General features: G+C 43.7%; 1 protein-coding gene across 4 annotated transcripts in view; it reads left to right on the top strand.

Moving 5' to 3' along the window:
* ABCA1 (ATP binding cassette subfamily A member 1) overlaps positions 1–15,399 on the top strand; it is a 97,526-nt gene that overhangs the window by 33,823 nt on the left and 48,304 nt on the right. For all 4 annotated transcript variants that reach the window (XM_062609809.1, XM_062609805.1, XM_062609806.1 and 1 more), the window contains one exon: positions 13,999–14,120. In XM_062609809.1, coding sequence (XP_062465793.1) covers positions 13,999–14,120 — 122 coding nt within the window. The remainder of the gene's footprint in view (positions 1–13,998; positions 14,121–15,399) is intronic.

Genomic DNA, 15,399 nt, shown 5'->3' with positions numbered 1-15,399 from the left:
TTCTATTTTCCTTGAAACCAATCCAACTAAACAAAAGTGGAGCAATGAAATAGGCAGAGGGAAACAAACATCACCTAAAATTGCATCAGTTCTCAGGCTATTGTTCCGCATGTCCTGCTTTTCCCAGTTGTTTGCTGGATTAGTATTGCTTGTGGTTTAGAAGGAACTCCAGCTACCTAGCATTCTCTGCTGATGTTGCACCCTGCTGTACAGACAAATGTTGGGACTGAAGGAGTTTGTAGCCTCTCTGGTCATTGCTAATAGTGCTACTTTTATTTAACACATAAAGGATGATGAGGAGCTTAGGCTGAAGAGTAACCTTGGGACAGGCTTTCTGGTGTCATGTGTGCTGCTGTATGATTATGAACATGCTCATGAAAACAGGATGTTTTACCTAGATGATGTTAAGGTGATGATAGCTGACTCCCTCCCCAGTGTCTTCTTCCTAACAAAAATGACCCCATGCCCTCAAGCTAAACGATCAAATGGATCCTTATATCTGCCTACTTCTCCCTAATTAAGGTGGCTTCCTCCCTGACTTGTCTGGGGAAGGATTCTAGCAAAAACCAGCCAGGCTAGAATGAGGACTAATAAGCCGTGTGTACAGTTGGCCTTCACCCCCGGAAACACCTGCAGACACCAGGCGCTGCAGAGTGGCATTCCTGCCATTGCATGGCTGCACATAAATATACGGCTGGGCTCTCTGATGTAGCACCCCACGGTGACACACAATATCCTTCTCGGTCCTTGAGGCTGGGAAAATGGTCCCAAAAAATGCTGCCTTGTGGTACTGGTAGAGAGATCTCGACTCGAAGGGGGGGGCAGGAAGGCTGCTTTACTTCGTGATTTTCAGCACTTTGTGTTAGCCCTCGGCAGAACTCCCCATGGCACTCCTGGCTGATGCTGCTTCCCAGCCCAAAGCATCCAGCCAAGAAGAGGAGCCCGTGTGACTTCCGCTTTGGTCAGATGCGATCTGTCAGGGACAGAGCAAGTAGAACAAGTTCCCAATACTAGGTACTTGCATTGTGCAAAATTGGTCAGGCAGGTAGGAGATTCAGGTACTCATGGCAATTTTCCTATATTTGCCTAATTATTTTTTTATTTAAATCACTGGGTCACTGAACAGGCACAGACTTGAGACTCCTTAGATTTGGTTTAGGGTTGTTCTGGTATGTGAATGGAAATTGCGTGGGTGACTGCAAATCTTCTAGAAAAACCTTTACAAAACATTCCTGAAAGGTCTTTTACTACAACAGGCTCTGTGGGAATCCAGTGGGACCATTATTTTTTATTGTCCTAAACTGAAACTGGGAGGCTGATAGTGAAGAGATATGCAAGGGTAGAGAAGATTTCTTATGGCACTGTGGGTCTCAGGTTGTGTTTTGCTTTTATTAGTAAGGTGGCATGATATTTGCTGAATTACACATTTGCATAGTTAGCACCTTCAGTAAAGACTACTTCTGCTTTCCTTAATACTTCAAAGCCAGAAGTGAGATTGAAGTAATAAAATGATGTTGATAGAGGTTTAGTCACAAAGGTCTGCTGCAGCATTAAATCTATTACCAGGAGAATCATATTTGTTTCCCATGGGGCTGCCCATGAACTTTCAGAGCTTTCTTTATCTGTAATAGCATTGTTATTGCATGACTTTGCTTAGAGGTTGAAGTGGGTAAACAGAGTGTAATCTGCATCTGAAGTGCCTGTAATGTGTCTTCTGATGCTGCAGAACTGGACTTACGTCCTGGTTTTGGTCTGAGCTTTCTTTTTGCTGAGATGCTTTTGAAGTGACAGGCTTAGAATTATGGCAGCTACGATCCTAGGTATGGATTTGGGAGGCAAAGACTGAAATCCCTTTGAAAGTGGAATTGAAAAAAAACTCATGCAGTGTTATGTTAAATCTGACCTTGCTGCAGTGTCTGTACTATACTAGGTGACAGAAGGTTGAGAATTTATGAGAATTCTATTACAGAAGACTATGAACCCTATTTAAAAAACATGAGGAGAATCACAAGCATGTCGTCAACATTGGACTGTGCTGGTGAAGGGCTGCACTGGCAATTTGGTTACTTTAAGACCTCGTGCCAGCTAATGGTTTGCCTGCATGCTGGGAAGCCAGCAGGGCCCATATCTACAATTAGCAACAAAGCTATTCCAACTGATACCAAATCACTGTACCTTAAAGGCACCATCCTTATCTTGCTGTTAATTGTCTAGATAAAGGCACAGTGGTAAAGAAAACAAGAATTACTTCATGCGCTTGTTAGTGTATAAGTAATATTAGCATCTGCTGCAGAAGCAGGACAGTATTAAAAATTTTTTGGTTCTTTCTCTAGTCTCCTAAAGCTCTTCAGCCTGTTCTGTCAACACTGACTTCTAGTTTGAACCAGCAAATAAAATTGAGAGTGTTAAGTAAACAATTATACTTTTCACACTCTCCTATTATCTCCTTTTTGTGTGCCACCTTGTCAGTACAGCTTGCTAATACCAGCATTATGTTGCTGAAAATTTACGCTCAGTGTTAACTCCAGTTTGCATTTATTTGCTCTTCTCCACTCTGACACAATTTCTGGATTTTTTTCTCAATGACTTCTAATCTCATTCTCAACAAATTGCCTGATTTGTGGAAGATTGCACGTGATTTATTTGAGCTACAGTCTGAGGCAGGGTGAGAGCAGGATAGAGGCTCTTCACATCGAGCTTGGTGTTAGCAGTCCCATAGGAAATTTGCACCACTGTCATCTGGTGCAAAGTTCAGCTTTCTTGGGGGACTTCCATGGGGCTGAGCTCTCATGGGACTGGTGATTATGAAATTGCCACAGTTAGAAAAAGCCCTGTCTGCTCCTTTATCCGACTTGGTGCTAAGGCTAGGGTGCCTAATTTGAATCTGACCTCCTGTATCTCTTAATATTCAGCTTTGACAAGTTAATGTTCAGCTCTGGAGCCTTCTCTAGTAATAATACATTTTCATCTTCGTTGTGCATTATGAACACTACCTAATTTTTACAGCGCTCTTGAGAAACGAACAATAGCTGCCAAGGAACTGGAGCCCTCATTCTGAAACACAGTAGGATGTGGCAGGTTTCAGTGTAATCAGCCTGCAATAAAAGGTGATGGTTTTGAAATACTGTTGATGTTGATTCAAAGTTTTGGGTTGTTTTTTTTTAATCCATTAAAGTTCAATTTTTGTAGGCAGCCATTTTCATGAGAAACAGATGCTGTTTTATTTACATATTTTTGGTTGCAAAATAAGTCAGCGCTAATGCCAAGATCCTGGCTAAAATCAAACAACATATTCTACCACTTGTTCCTACAATTTGCAGCTTCAATAACCTGCAGCATTCTTCATGTCCACCCCTAGGCTTCTTTCTGGTGTTACCATGTTTTATCTGGTAGCAGTCACGTCTTGTTTCAGATGTATTTTTAGTTCAGGTTACATGCTTACATCATACTTTGCATATGCTTTTCTTTCCAAAATTCTGGAAAAATCCATTGAAATTGAACAAAAAAACTGCAGAATAAAAAAACAAAAAAACCAAAAACCCAAACCCCATATTTTTTATGTATTAACTGTTAATAATTAACTGAGATTGTTAAAACTACATATTCCTTATGCTATGGCATAAAATAGTCTGTTCATGAAAAATTGGTGTTGCTTTGAAAATTCAGTGGAATGCAGCTCACCTATTAGCTGAAGATGTCACCTTATATTTGCTATGCTGACTGGGCAGCACTAATCCCCTGTAGGTGGAGGACATGTCAGTCTTACCTGTGACACACCCTCTGTAAATGGCCAGTTTCCTTCCTTGTCTAATTTAAGTTTTGTTCTAAGGATGTGCATTAAAGGTCTCTTTTAAGGGATTTTAACGAAAAATCCTTTCCTGTGGCTTGTGTTGTTTTATTTTATTCTTTTCTATTCTTTTTATTCCTCTTGCCTTTTCAGAGGCAAATACTACCTGCAGTAGTCTTTAAATGCATTTTTGCTTGACACTGGCAGGTTTGCATGACTGTAGCCAGGCAGAACTTAAGTATGAACTATTACTATCTCAGAGGGTCCCTTCTCTGAATATTTTTTTCATCTATTTAGCAATTGCATTTGAAACATAACAGGACCATACCTGAGGTTCACTGAGCATACACATATGCCAGAAGGGGATTTGCTGATGGGACAAAGACAGCTTACTGCAAATAGCAATACCTCAAGTCTAAGTGCTTGTTCTGACTTGTGCCAACTGGCTGCTTAGGAATGCAGCAGCTGTTTTATACTGAACAAAACACTACTTCAGAACAGTAGGGAAAAAAACCCACAACCCACCAACAGCTTTACCACTTGAGACTAGATGTAAAGAACCACACATGGAAGTGTGTTGTCCCAACAACTTTCCTTGTAGCGAAGGCACAGCTGTGTTACAACATGGTCAGCAGCTGTCAGTTATGCCTGCACACCTATCCTACTACCCTGCTCTGTTCACATACTTGCCCACTACCCAGGAGGTGGTGGACAGTGTGCTGCAAAGCTATAGATCAGAAATCAACACAATGGAGTAGGCCTGTAAGACCCCAAGTTTCTTCACCTACTTTGGCGTCTTTCCTTCCTTTTCTTGTTTCCTCTTGCTGCTACCTGAAGAAAGTACAAAGAATTTTACCAATGCATCCAGATAAATAACGCAGAAGACCACTCCAGCAGTGCACGCTCAATTTTCTTGAGGGTATTTGCACTGCTTTGGGACACTGGTACAGAGGATCAGGTTCCTAAAGCAACAACAGGCGCTGATGTTTTCTGTGTCTACTAATAATGTTTCTGTCCTCTGTGTAAAACGCAGTGGACACTGATATGGGTACAAGTACTCTGAGGTGTATTTTCAGCCAGCAAGTTATGTCACTACTGAATGGAAGGAATGGTTAGTATATTGACAGTCCAGAAGAACACCAACCAGAAGGATGAGCTCTTCAGACTGTTAAAGCAGGGACTGGTGGGAGCATCCCAATGTGAAAAGCAGTATACTGTCACACTGAGGGTACAAGCGATGTGATCTCTAGGCCAGACTGTACATGACTTTGGGTAATCATATCTACTGAGCATCTGCTTTTCAGTGTTTCCCAAAGACTGGGAAAGTTTTTTTAACTGTTCTGAAGTGGTGTTGCTCAACAGTCTGATTTATACTAGTGAAGGGGCTGAACAGTTGCAAAGGTTGCCCTAAACTCTTGGTTTGACCCTTTGTTCTGGAGGTGGCTTCTGCTGTTGTGTGCTAGATTAAGGGCATTAGACTTGGCACTAAATCCAGAAGTGAAAGGTCTTCCTGAATGTAGGGGAAGCAAGAGCCACTATGGTCTGCTGACTGCAGACTTGATATCTAAAGTAAGTCAGATGTGAAGTACCCTGAATTTGTGCAAGTGAGAGGAGGGGAGCCATGGCAGGGTGAGGCTTCACACCCAAGGGAGGGATGGGTTTTTCTCATCGGTCTTTGTGTGTAAGGCAGAACAAGTAAGTGGAGGAGTCAGGGTGCTTTGGTCCTGGGCAGCTCTGCCTGCCATTTTGCTAGAGGCTCATCACTACCCATACCAGTGTCATGGGGGAAGCCTTTCACACTGGGTAGCTGGTGCTGTGATAAGTTTAGAGTGGCATGGTACTGCTGGGATGATTCTGCCTGCTTGATTGGGGGCTTGAAATGGTTCTGATATAGGTGTTTCCTGTTTGTGTTTGAGCCAGCAGTATACCAGATTCAAGCTCACGTCGCCAGCTCATGAAAACCCTTCTGTTAGTAATGGTCATTTGATTAAAATGTCCAGCCCTGCTTTTTCTTGTGACTTGAATTTCCACTGAATTTAAGGTCACTTGCTCAAGTACAAGGAATTCTGGACAGGGTTTTCCATGGTCACAGCTCAAACTTTCAATTTCTGCTTAGCTCCATACTTTTTAATACCGTAATGTCATTCCTTGTATGCTCACAACAGTGTTTGCCATTAGAATAGGGGTATGTGGATGGATGTGGCCATGGCATTTGTTTTCCAGTCTGTCTTCCAATTAATTCTTTCACTGTATCTTACTGTGTCTGAGTTGATGTTTTGACACATCTAAAATCTGTGTATTAGCTAGGGCATAATGTTCCTAGTGCAGGCAAAATCCAGTCTTAACAGCAAACACTTACTTTCTGCCTCTTCAGAAGCACTTTTCTTTCTCTGAGCTGGGTTTGACCTTTACAGACCTTCTCCATAGCCTGTACCAGCCCTGAACGTGTTCTGTATACCACTCCAGAAAATAATTTGCTGCAGTGATTAAGTATTGTGTCAGGTCATACCTGAGTTATGTCATCTTTGTGGCTAACAAGCCAATTTGAAGGCCAAGAATTTTGCAGTTTGTCCTTATTTTGTGAAAATTAGCAGGAGAATTTTCAACCAATTATAACTGCTATGCAATTTGGAGCTCTGCTTGGCATTTGCTTCTTAAAGCAATACAGTGAAGATACTTAGGATGTTTTCTTTAAAACGGCTTCATTTTTTGCACTGCTAGAATAATTTTGGGTTGTTTTTTTTTTGGTGTGTTTTGTTTTTTTTTTTTCCATTGGCAAGCTGAATTTCACAGTTGTCTGTACAGATAACAGAACTTGGCTTGCAGCCAGGGAAGACACAAGAATATCTCTATCATGGTGTTACACTGAGCCTAGGGAGGTGGCTGGGTGTGCCCCTTCCTAGACCGAAGTTCTGCAGGCAGTGGGTGACCAGCCGGTGGCTTTCATGTTGGTGCCTTGTGGCTTTGCTTTCTCATGCAGAGTTTGTTGTGTGTGTCATACAGGGGAGGGTCCTGATGGGATGTGGGAGTTAAAGTACTACCCAGAGAGAGGTCTGAGACTTGTGCTTGCTGCTGCCTTTCCAGGCAGGTTGGAGGTGGGATCTCAGCAGGCTTAAATGGGCTCTGCATCCTTGAAGCCAGCGTACCCCCAGAGAAACCTAACCAAGGACTGGTCTTTTGTGTGTGTACCACTATAAGGTGTCAGCTGTGCTTTCTGCCAGAGTGGCTGTGCTGGCCACTGTTTTTTAAAGCTCTTCCAAGTAAAAATGGTGACTTGTAGAGGAATGGAGATGGTTCCGGTGATTGCAGTCCCAAGATGAGAGGGAAGGCCTGGGTCAGTCATTACCCTTTCTCCCAGGAGAGATCCTAGCTGCTGGGGATGGACACCAGGCTGCCTCCCTCTACTCACATCACTATTTGGCATGCCAAATACATGAAGATGATGATCTCTGGTTAAATGGGTGTTCTTATCTAATGCCTGCAGAGGCAGGCAGAGAGCAGAGAGCAAAGAGCTGTAGCCTGACATAAAAACAGGTCAGGCCATGGCTGCAGAAGGAACAGCACTTAGACTGTGAGCAAATTAGGCTTGTATTTTCACACTAGCAGATCCTGCACAACATGCCTGCTGAGCTGTTTGATTTCTTGTTAGCAAACCTAGGTAGGGCTGTCCAACTGCTTCAGTATCAGCTCCTGCCAGTTTCAGTAGGGATGCAGGCAGCTTTGAGAGCTGTTCTCACCACACAGAAGGTGGGAATACACATAGGGGAAGACTGCCCCACAGGAAAAGAAAAATAAAAGCATAGTAATTGCTCTTAAAAAAACAAACAAACAAAAAAACAAACAAAACCCACCCACCCCCCCCCCCAAAAAAAAAAAAAAATTTCTAGACGTTTTGTTCAAAGTTAGGAATATAATGAAGGCAGATGAAAATTTGCTGTCTCGCCCTTGTTCAGTACTGTCCTATCTGAAAGGTTTGCTTTTCACATTGCAGGTCTGGGTTATTGGCTCAGTAGGGTACAATACTGTAACAGGAGAAGATCTCCTGCTCTTAGTCTCAGCTTCCTGTGGCCAGGAGGGCCAGGGCAGTGATCATCCCCCTGCACTTGGCGCTGGTGAGGCTGTACCTCGAATCCTGTGTTCAGTTCTGGACCTCTCACTACAAGAGAGACATTGAGGTGCTGGAGCAGGTCCACAAAAGGGCACCAAAGCTGGTGAAGGGCCTGGAGCACAAGTGTGTGATGAGGAATGGCTGAAGAAACTGGGGGTGTTGAGTCTGGAGAAGAGAAGGCTCAGGGGGAACATTATTGCTCTCTTTCAGGTTGCCTGAAAGGAAGTTGTAGTGAGGTGGGGGTCAGTCTCTTCTCCCAAGTACCAAGCGATAGGACAAGAGGTAATGGCTTCAAGCTGCACCAGGGGAGGTTTAGATTTGGATATTAGGAACAATTTCTTCGCAGAGAGGGTGCTCAGGCATTGGAACAGGCTGCCCAAGGCAGTGGTGGAGTCACCGTCCCTGGAAGTGTTCAAAAATCATGTAGGACCTTAGTGACATGGTTTAGCAGTGGTCTTGGCAGTCCTGGGATAAAGGGTTGGATTTGATGATCTTGAAGGTCTCTTCCAATCTAGCTGATTCTGTGATTCTTTTCTATGAATCAGCCCCTTCATTTGCTTTTGTCTTGCAAAAACTCCTGTTACAGGGAGTATGACCAGTGAACTAGTGATGTCCAGGATGAAGCATGCCTGTATAACTATGGAGCATCTTGACCTTGTCCTCCAGTCTTGCCTGGGTGCTGCGGAGTGCTGTTGCACAGTCTTGAGAGCCAGCTGTGCAATCAGACTGGTGCGAGTTATTGTTCTCATGTGAGAGCCTGTGTCAGAAGTGCTGCACACCCACCTTCCCTGCTGCATAAGCATGGTTTTACCTGAGTGGGGAACTGGAAGTGATGAATGTGAACTCTGTGCAGGGAGAAGAAGAAGCGTTATTTGCTCACTTGCCACTCTTCCCTACTTTGGTCTTTCTGTTAACTGGTGGAGACCTCTGACTCCATTGTGTTGGAAACCCACTTGTCTATCTTGCGTGCTTCAGGCACTTGTGGAAACCTGCTGACTCTTAAAGAACGAAGCTAAAGCTTCTCGTGCCCTGTCCTGTTACTATTTCAGCTTGCTGTGATGCCTTAATGCTGCTGTTATGAAAATGACTGGGTTGCCCTATAAGCAGTCTCTGTGATGAGAAATAAAAGTTCATAATTAATTTAACATCAGCTTCTCTTTTGCCTTGATGCTTGCCTGTGAGGAATACAGGCTTAGCCAAAGGCTAGCAAATCCTCCAACTACAGTGGATATACAGAAAATAACGTAATTGTTTTCTGCCTTGCATGTTCCATCAAGAGGGAGTGAAAGAAAAACTGTCATGTTTGTAGACAGGACAGAATGCCCCGCTTTCTTCTTAGCTGCTGAATTAACTTACGGCATGAATCCCCTTCTCCCCCGTCTTTCACCCAGTTCCTTGTAGGAACTTACGGCATGTGAAGCTGGTCAGTAAACAATAGATTTGACTTCACATTGTTTTCACTGAGCTTGTTAGCTTTAAACTGGCTGAAAATTTGATTTATTGTAGACTGTGGGTACAAACCCTTTGGGCAGAAACCCCACAAATTGAAGTCAGACCTGGTGAGCTCTGTAGTCTACGGTAGACTGAGGTATGTTGAAATGCCACTAGTATGCATTTTATTTTTAGTGTTCAGGATATGAAAACTGTAGCCACAATTTCCGTGGGGTTTTGTCTTTCTAACCTATTGTTTAAAATTAAAAGACACTGCACCATTAAGTTTCTGGAGGAAGGTATGAGCCCTCCATGCTTCTAAGTGAAGTGAGAAAGAATAGACGTTTGAGGGGAACTGTCTTGCTCTGTAAATTGTCCTTAGAGGCTTTTTTGCCCCACTTGTCTGTGGATCTTCCCAGTGCTGCTGGAAATGGTTACTGCTTACTGTGAGACCTGTCATGGTCACACTTTAGGGAGAACAAAAAACTAAAACTGGTTCCTGGCTGTGGTTTCCTTTGCTTTTTCCTGCATTGAGCCACAGTTTGAGCTTGTGAAAGTAACTGGGGATGTGTTTCTAGACTGAGCACATTAAAAAAATCTCTGGCTGTGGAGAGCATGCAGACTATGGACAGTTTCTTCACTGCACAATCAGTGCTTCAGTTCTGATCTGAACGGAATGGAGACCCCCACATAACACTGACTTGTGTTTTTTTTTTAATGAACAATTTTTGTTTTACTGTTTGATTTAATCAGTAATGTAGCAAGCATGGAGGTTCTGTTTTTCTTTGTTAATTCTTGTGGATGTCTTCAGTATCTTGAGTAGGTTTTATATTTATTTATTATTGTCACAACAATTTGATTCTCAAGCAGGGAATGACCGACCTAAGTCTGTGTTCAGGCACAAAGGTGCTGGAAAAGTTGAGATGTCAGGAAAATGTAAATCTTATAAAGACTTAAAACAGAGTGTTGGTCCTGTAGGAGATGTTCTGCAGTCTGAAGGTTGCGAGTGTCTAGTTTCCATGCCCAGAATTCAGCCCCCAGGGTGGGTTTGAACTGTGTGGAAACAAAGGACAGATGTGCCTTTCATGAAGTCAGTGTCCATGAAATTATGCCATGTGTGGTTGTCTAATCCTGACCTGTGACTTGAGAGAGGAAGGTGGTTTTGTGGTTAAGGCACAAGACCTCCAGCTCTGGGAGCTCCCTGTTGTGCTGGAGACTTCCTTATGTGACCATAGGGAGGATCTTTCTCCCCTGGCCTGTATGGGAAGTGGACTTCTCTGCTTGTTTCATGGGGATGGGGACTATCTCCTGCTTTGTTGTGCACAGTGCCTGAACTGGAGCTCAGCAGAACAACAGCATTTCAGACCCTGCTGGGACTGCTGGCATTTGAGGGTTATTTGCATGGTTTATAAGCAAAGCCTCTGACTATGATCTCTGCTGTTGGTCTTGTGAGATTGCATCTGTAAAAGTAGTCTACCATAAGGACAAGCTACCTCAGTGTTTCTTCTGCAGACGTTCATCCCATTGACTGTCTCTGAGCATGGCTGCTCAGTTTGACTTCAGCTTCATCTCCGCATTTGTACCTGGGGTTTGTCTTTGTTGCTGGGACCTGAGGTTTCATGTGGTGGTGAGGGGAGCCTGCGGGAATGCAGGTCCCCTAGTTTTCTCTTGAAGATGAAGGGGAGAGGGAAGGAGAGGCTGCATGTCCTTGTCAGCAAAAGTACATCTCTCTGATGCGCTGTCTGGATGCTGCAGCTGCATTGTTCTGTGCTAGCCGGCTTGCAATAGTTTAACTGTGCTCTTGGTCAGCCTCAAGCGTGACAGAAGTTGCATGAGTTAAATTACATTTGAGCTGACATATTTTGCCTCACATTTTTCAAGTAACTTGATAGTGTGTCTGAGCTGTTACAGCAGGAAAATATTGCAGTAGTAGGCCTATGGTTGTAAAATGTGTTTTTCCATTCTAAAAGTTTACATTATTAGGCAAGATTGATATTAGCCTTCAAGACTTGCGTGTTTCTTTTGTTTTCTATTTTTGGAGGACTTCTTTTAACTAGTGCTCTTGTATTTCCTTATGCCGTAGTGGCAAGCACTCTTGGAGGAAAATGGCTGCTTTCAAGAGGAAACCTCTATTAGTTCTTGTCTTTTTGAAGTATCTAGGGCAGGAATTTAGGCTGATTGCAGTGTTTGGTGCTTTTCATGTGCAAGTCATTATGCATGCCTCCATCATTAAGAGGGATTGCACAAGACACTGAGCCACAAGTGCTGGAAGTAGGACCAGATGGGGTAACAAATGCATGGTGAGAAAGGCTGGCTATTTGCTTAGAGCACTACAGTGGGACTGTGGTGTCGGGATTCAGTCCCTTGGTCTCACAGAAATTCCATGCGTGGTCTCGAGCAGTTATGACCAGCGAGCAAGGGTTTGTGACCAGCTGGCTGGAAGCCAAGCATTGTCCCACAGGCAGTTTTGGTGACTTTATGTTCTGTTCCCTTTGTGTTTTCACCCAAATGATGATGAAAACTCCTTTGGACATTTGTAGCAGTTGCCTTGGAAGGCAGCTTCGATTTTCAGCAAATTCTGTTGCAGAGCAGGTATGAAAATGCTCAGCATGACAAAACGGCAGGTGAGAAATGCTCTGCTAATGCTGGGCTGGTTAATTGCAGCCCTGGAAGATGACAGGCTCTTTATTACTCCCCATCGTGATTACAGACAGGTCAGCAGGAATCCTGGTGTAGCTCAGGTTGCTTTCCTGCAATTACTCACAGAATATGCCCCTGACCAAGAAAATCCTGCTTCCATATGGCAATAATACCCCAAACCAAACCCTCAAACAAAAAAAATCCTAGGCAAACCCAAAAGCAAAGCAGCAATGAAGAAACAGAAAAGCAGAACTACTGTTCAGTTACATTTTGAAAAAGATGTGTGGCCCTTTAAGAAGAGCTTGAAAAATATTTTAAAAGGGAACAGATTACATGAAAAAGCTTGCAAACATCTGATCTCTGCATGCCAGTGTGCCTGCAGCCAGCCACCCCTTTGTCCATCTAAGTTTCTGAACTGCAGATGATCTCACCCAAAAATAAACAAGCTGCAGAAGTGTTTAGGGAGTTCAGTGCATTTAGGAAGTAACCAAGGAATCAGGGTGGGGGGAATTTTTCCTCCAGTTGCAGCGAAGCAGGGTGCTTCAGCCTCCGCTGGAAACAAAAGGGTGTTCTTATGTTACTGCAGGAGCTGTCTCCTTTTCTCAGCTTTTATCCCAGTGGCTAGTGGTCCATTTTGGGGTGCAGTGGGGCGTTTGCATGGTGTGGTCAAAAACAGCATACTGCTGAGTGGTCCTGCTGTGGGAGGAGAGAGGAGGGCGAGGGAGGAACTTTCGTCCCGAAGTAACCTCCGTGTTGCCTCAGCAGAGGAGGGCGATTTACTTTTTCGTGTGGAACAGAAAGGCAAGAGGGAGTTTGTAACTGGATATGTGGATGAGGGAGCAACGACCGTCAGTAACCCCGTGTGCTTCGTGCCCGAGAGCGGAGCGCGTGGCTTCCTCTCATCGATGGCTGCTCTGCCAAGCGCAGCCCGGGAAGCAGAAGTGGCACCCGCAGGCCTGCCAGCCCCCCTGCTCCTCCAGCAGCTTTCACATGAGGGCTGGGCTTTCTGGAGGCTATCACCCGCTGAGCTAAGCCAAAACCATGGAAATGGGGAAAAACACAGATGTTCTGTTACAGCTGTTCCCTATAGGAAGGGGAAGGTGCAAACGCTTCGGGCTCCCTTGCATTATTTCCCTTTAGGGCTCATTGTTTTCTACTGTTTGCTGAGGGCTGGGGCATCCTCCCTTCCTAGAGTAGGAAAAGCAGTGTGACACCTAGCTGGCTGAACTTGTCTGGGCCTGGGTATCTTCACCCGTATAAACTTTCTCTCTCAGCTCCTCCTGGCATGGCTGCTTTCCTTATTGTAAAGATAGAATTCTCCCTAACCCAAAACAGTGTGAAGGTCAGTTGCCTAAGATCCAGGCTTATAATTTCCAGATGGTTCTCCTCTGCTGTAACAGAGGTACAAATTCGTTTCAAAGGCAAGAGCTGGAACACCAGTGGCTTCAGAAGTTGAAGCTTTTGAAAAAGAAAATGTGATTAAAAAAGCATTTGTAGAAACTTTGCCGATTGTTTGCTAGACCTGTGTGCAATTATGTATCACATTGTGTGTCTGCGTATGTCAGACTTTGAAATTTATGGTAGATTATATCTACTATTAATAAAATACAGGGTAGTAGATCCCTCAGTGGTCCATGCACCAGCTTTGTTGTTTCGTAACAACAAAGGGATTAAGTGAAGCTGAATCTTTGTGCAGTGCTAATGCTGGAGTAGGTTTCACTCAAGAGTAGGGAAGCAGCTCAGTGTGCCTTGTTGCTTCTGCATATGTATGTGCAAACTGAGCTGAAGTAACGATGTTAAAGGAGTTGCTTTTAAAGGTTCTTTTGTTCTTTTTAATTGAGATCAGGCATCATGGATTGACATCTCTGAAAGCTTCCAAGTTTTTGAGCAATTTGCCAGCAGCTCCTCTTTTCCCTTTGTACTATGGTTGGTGTAGTTTCCCCCTCCCCCATTTGTCAGCTTTATTTTCCTGTTCAGACCTCTCACATGAGTTTCCTTTCATCATTGCCCTGACAAGAATGTTGCTTTCCAGACTTGAAACTTCGGGATTTCCTGGCTGACAATGAGACTTTCTCAGACTTCCTCCATCATAATGTGTCCATGCCATCATCTGCAGTGGAGGTGCTACTGAATGCAGATGTCAACCTCCAGCAGGTAAAGAGCATTTTTAACTACTACTTAATGTTGGTCTATTGTTTCATCCACACTGTAGGACCTCTCTGTACTAGGTGTTCTACAAACACAGAGGAAAATTTAATCCCACCTTCTCTCTTCCCTCTTGCCTTTAATTTAATGTCTTATGTGGTTGTAAGCTTTAAAAGGATGCTGAGACCCATGTGTGGAAGAATGCATTTGAATATTATGTAGTACAAGTGAGTACTGATTGCAAATGAAACTCCTGAGTGCTCTCATGACGGCCTTCATAAAGATAGGCAGCGGAGACCCTGTCTTGGAATGGCTGTCTGCCATTGTCAAGCTTGGAACATGTGTTCCAAAAACCTGTAGTTTTCTTAAGGCACTGCAAAAGGTGATGTGCAAAAGGAGCAGGAAATCCATTCTGCTACTGAACTCCAGACTAGATCTTCTCTTTAAAGTGGAGTTGACAAATAGCTCTTTCAGACTTCATTTTCATGAAGTTACAGATGCTGCCCCCTTTGCACATGTTGTCTCATTCTTCAGGGAATTCTATCAAGCCATCTGGCTTAGTGTAGTTTGATAATTAATCCTAAAAGTTAAAGATATGTTCTACTGAAATGTTGAAGATGCCAAGGCTTCAGATGACTTGAAATGGTTGCAGAGAATTGGCTTGTGTGACCGGGTGTTTTAGTTGAAGGGAGCAGGCAGAGTCCTTGTTCTAGGTCATGCTATGGACCTCACTGTGTTTGGAAAGAGGCGCTTTTCGCCAAAAGAGCTTAAAATCTGAGTAAATAAGGTGGGCAGACACAGGGGATGGTAGAAGGATTGTTCACCTTCACTTTTTTGAGTGATCACCAAAGCACTGGGAGACACTGTTGTCTTTTTTTTTTTTTATGTCCACCCAGGGAAGCTGCTTTAGACTCATCTCAGGTCTCCTGAGTATCATTCTAGAGCCATAGGAATACCCCTTAGCATGGCTACAAAAGCAATAGTATCTCTGCTGGCAAAAAAACCTCACCCGAACTGTTTCAGAAGGCCAGCCTTTTTGATATGAGAGCTATCTATCTCATTTATTCAGCTGAGTTTGCAGCATGGAAACATCCTATTTTTGGCATATGGATGCAGACTAAAGTTAAAGGTTTGCACAAGTATTGCATTATAAATCTCTTCCTTCTCCTAATCGTTCCATCTGCTTGTTTTCTGAATATAGTGCATTCCCCCGCCCCGGACTGTTGATGCCCTTTTGTTTCTGAAAGATGAGAAAATTTTCAGGCTTTTCAGGAACTGTGAACTCCTC

This window comes from Pezoporus occidentalis, unplaced genomic scaffold, assembly GCF_034315485.1.
Source record: "Pezoporus occidentalis ecotype Australia unplaced genomic scaffold, CSIRO_AGI_Poc_V1 ctg140, whole genome shotgun sequence".
NCBI lineage: Eukaryota > Metazoa > Chordata > Aves > Psittaciformes > Psittacidae > Pezoporus > Pezoporus occidentalis.
This window is presented reverse-complemented; position numbering and strand designations above follow the sequence as displayed.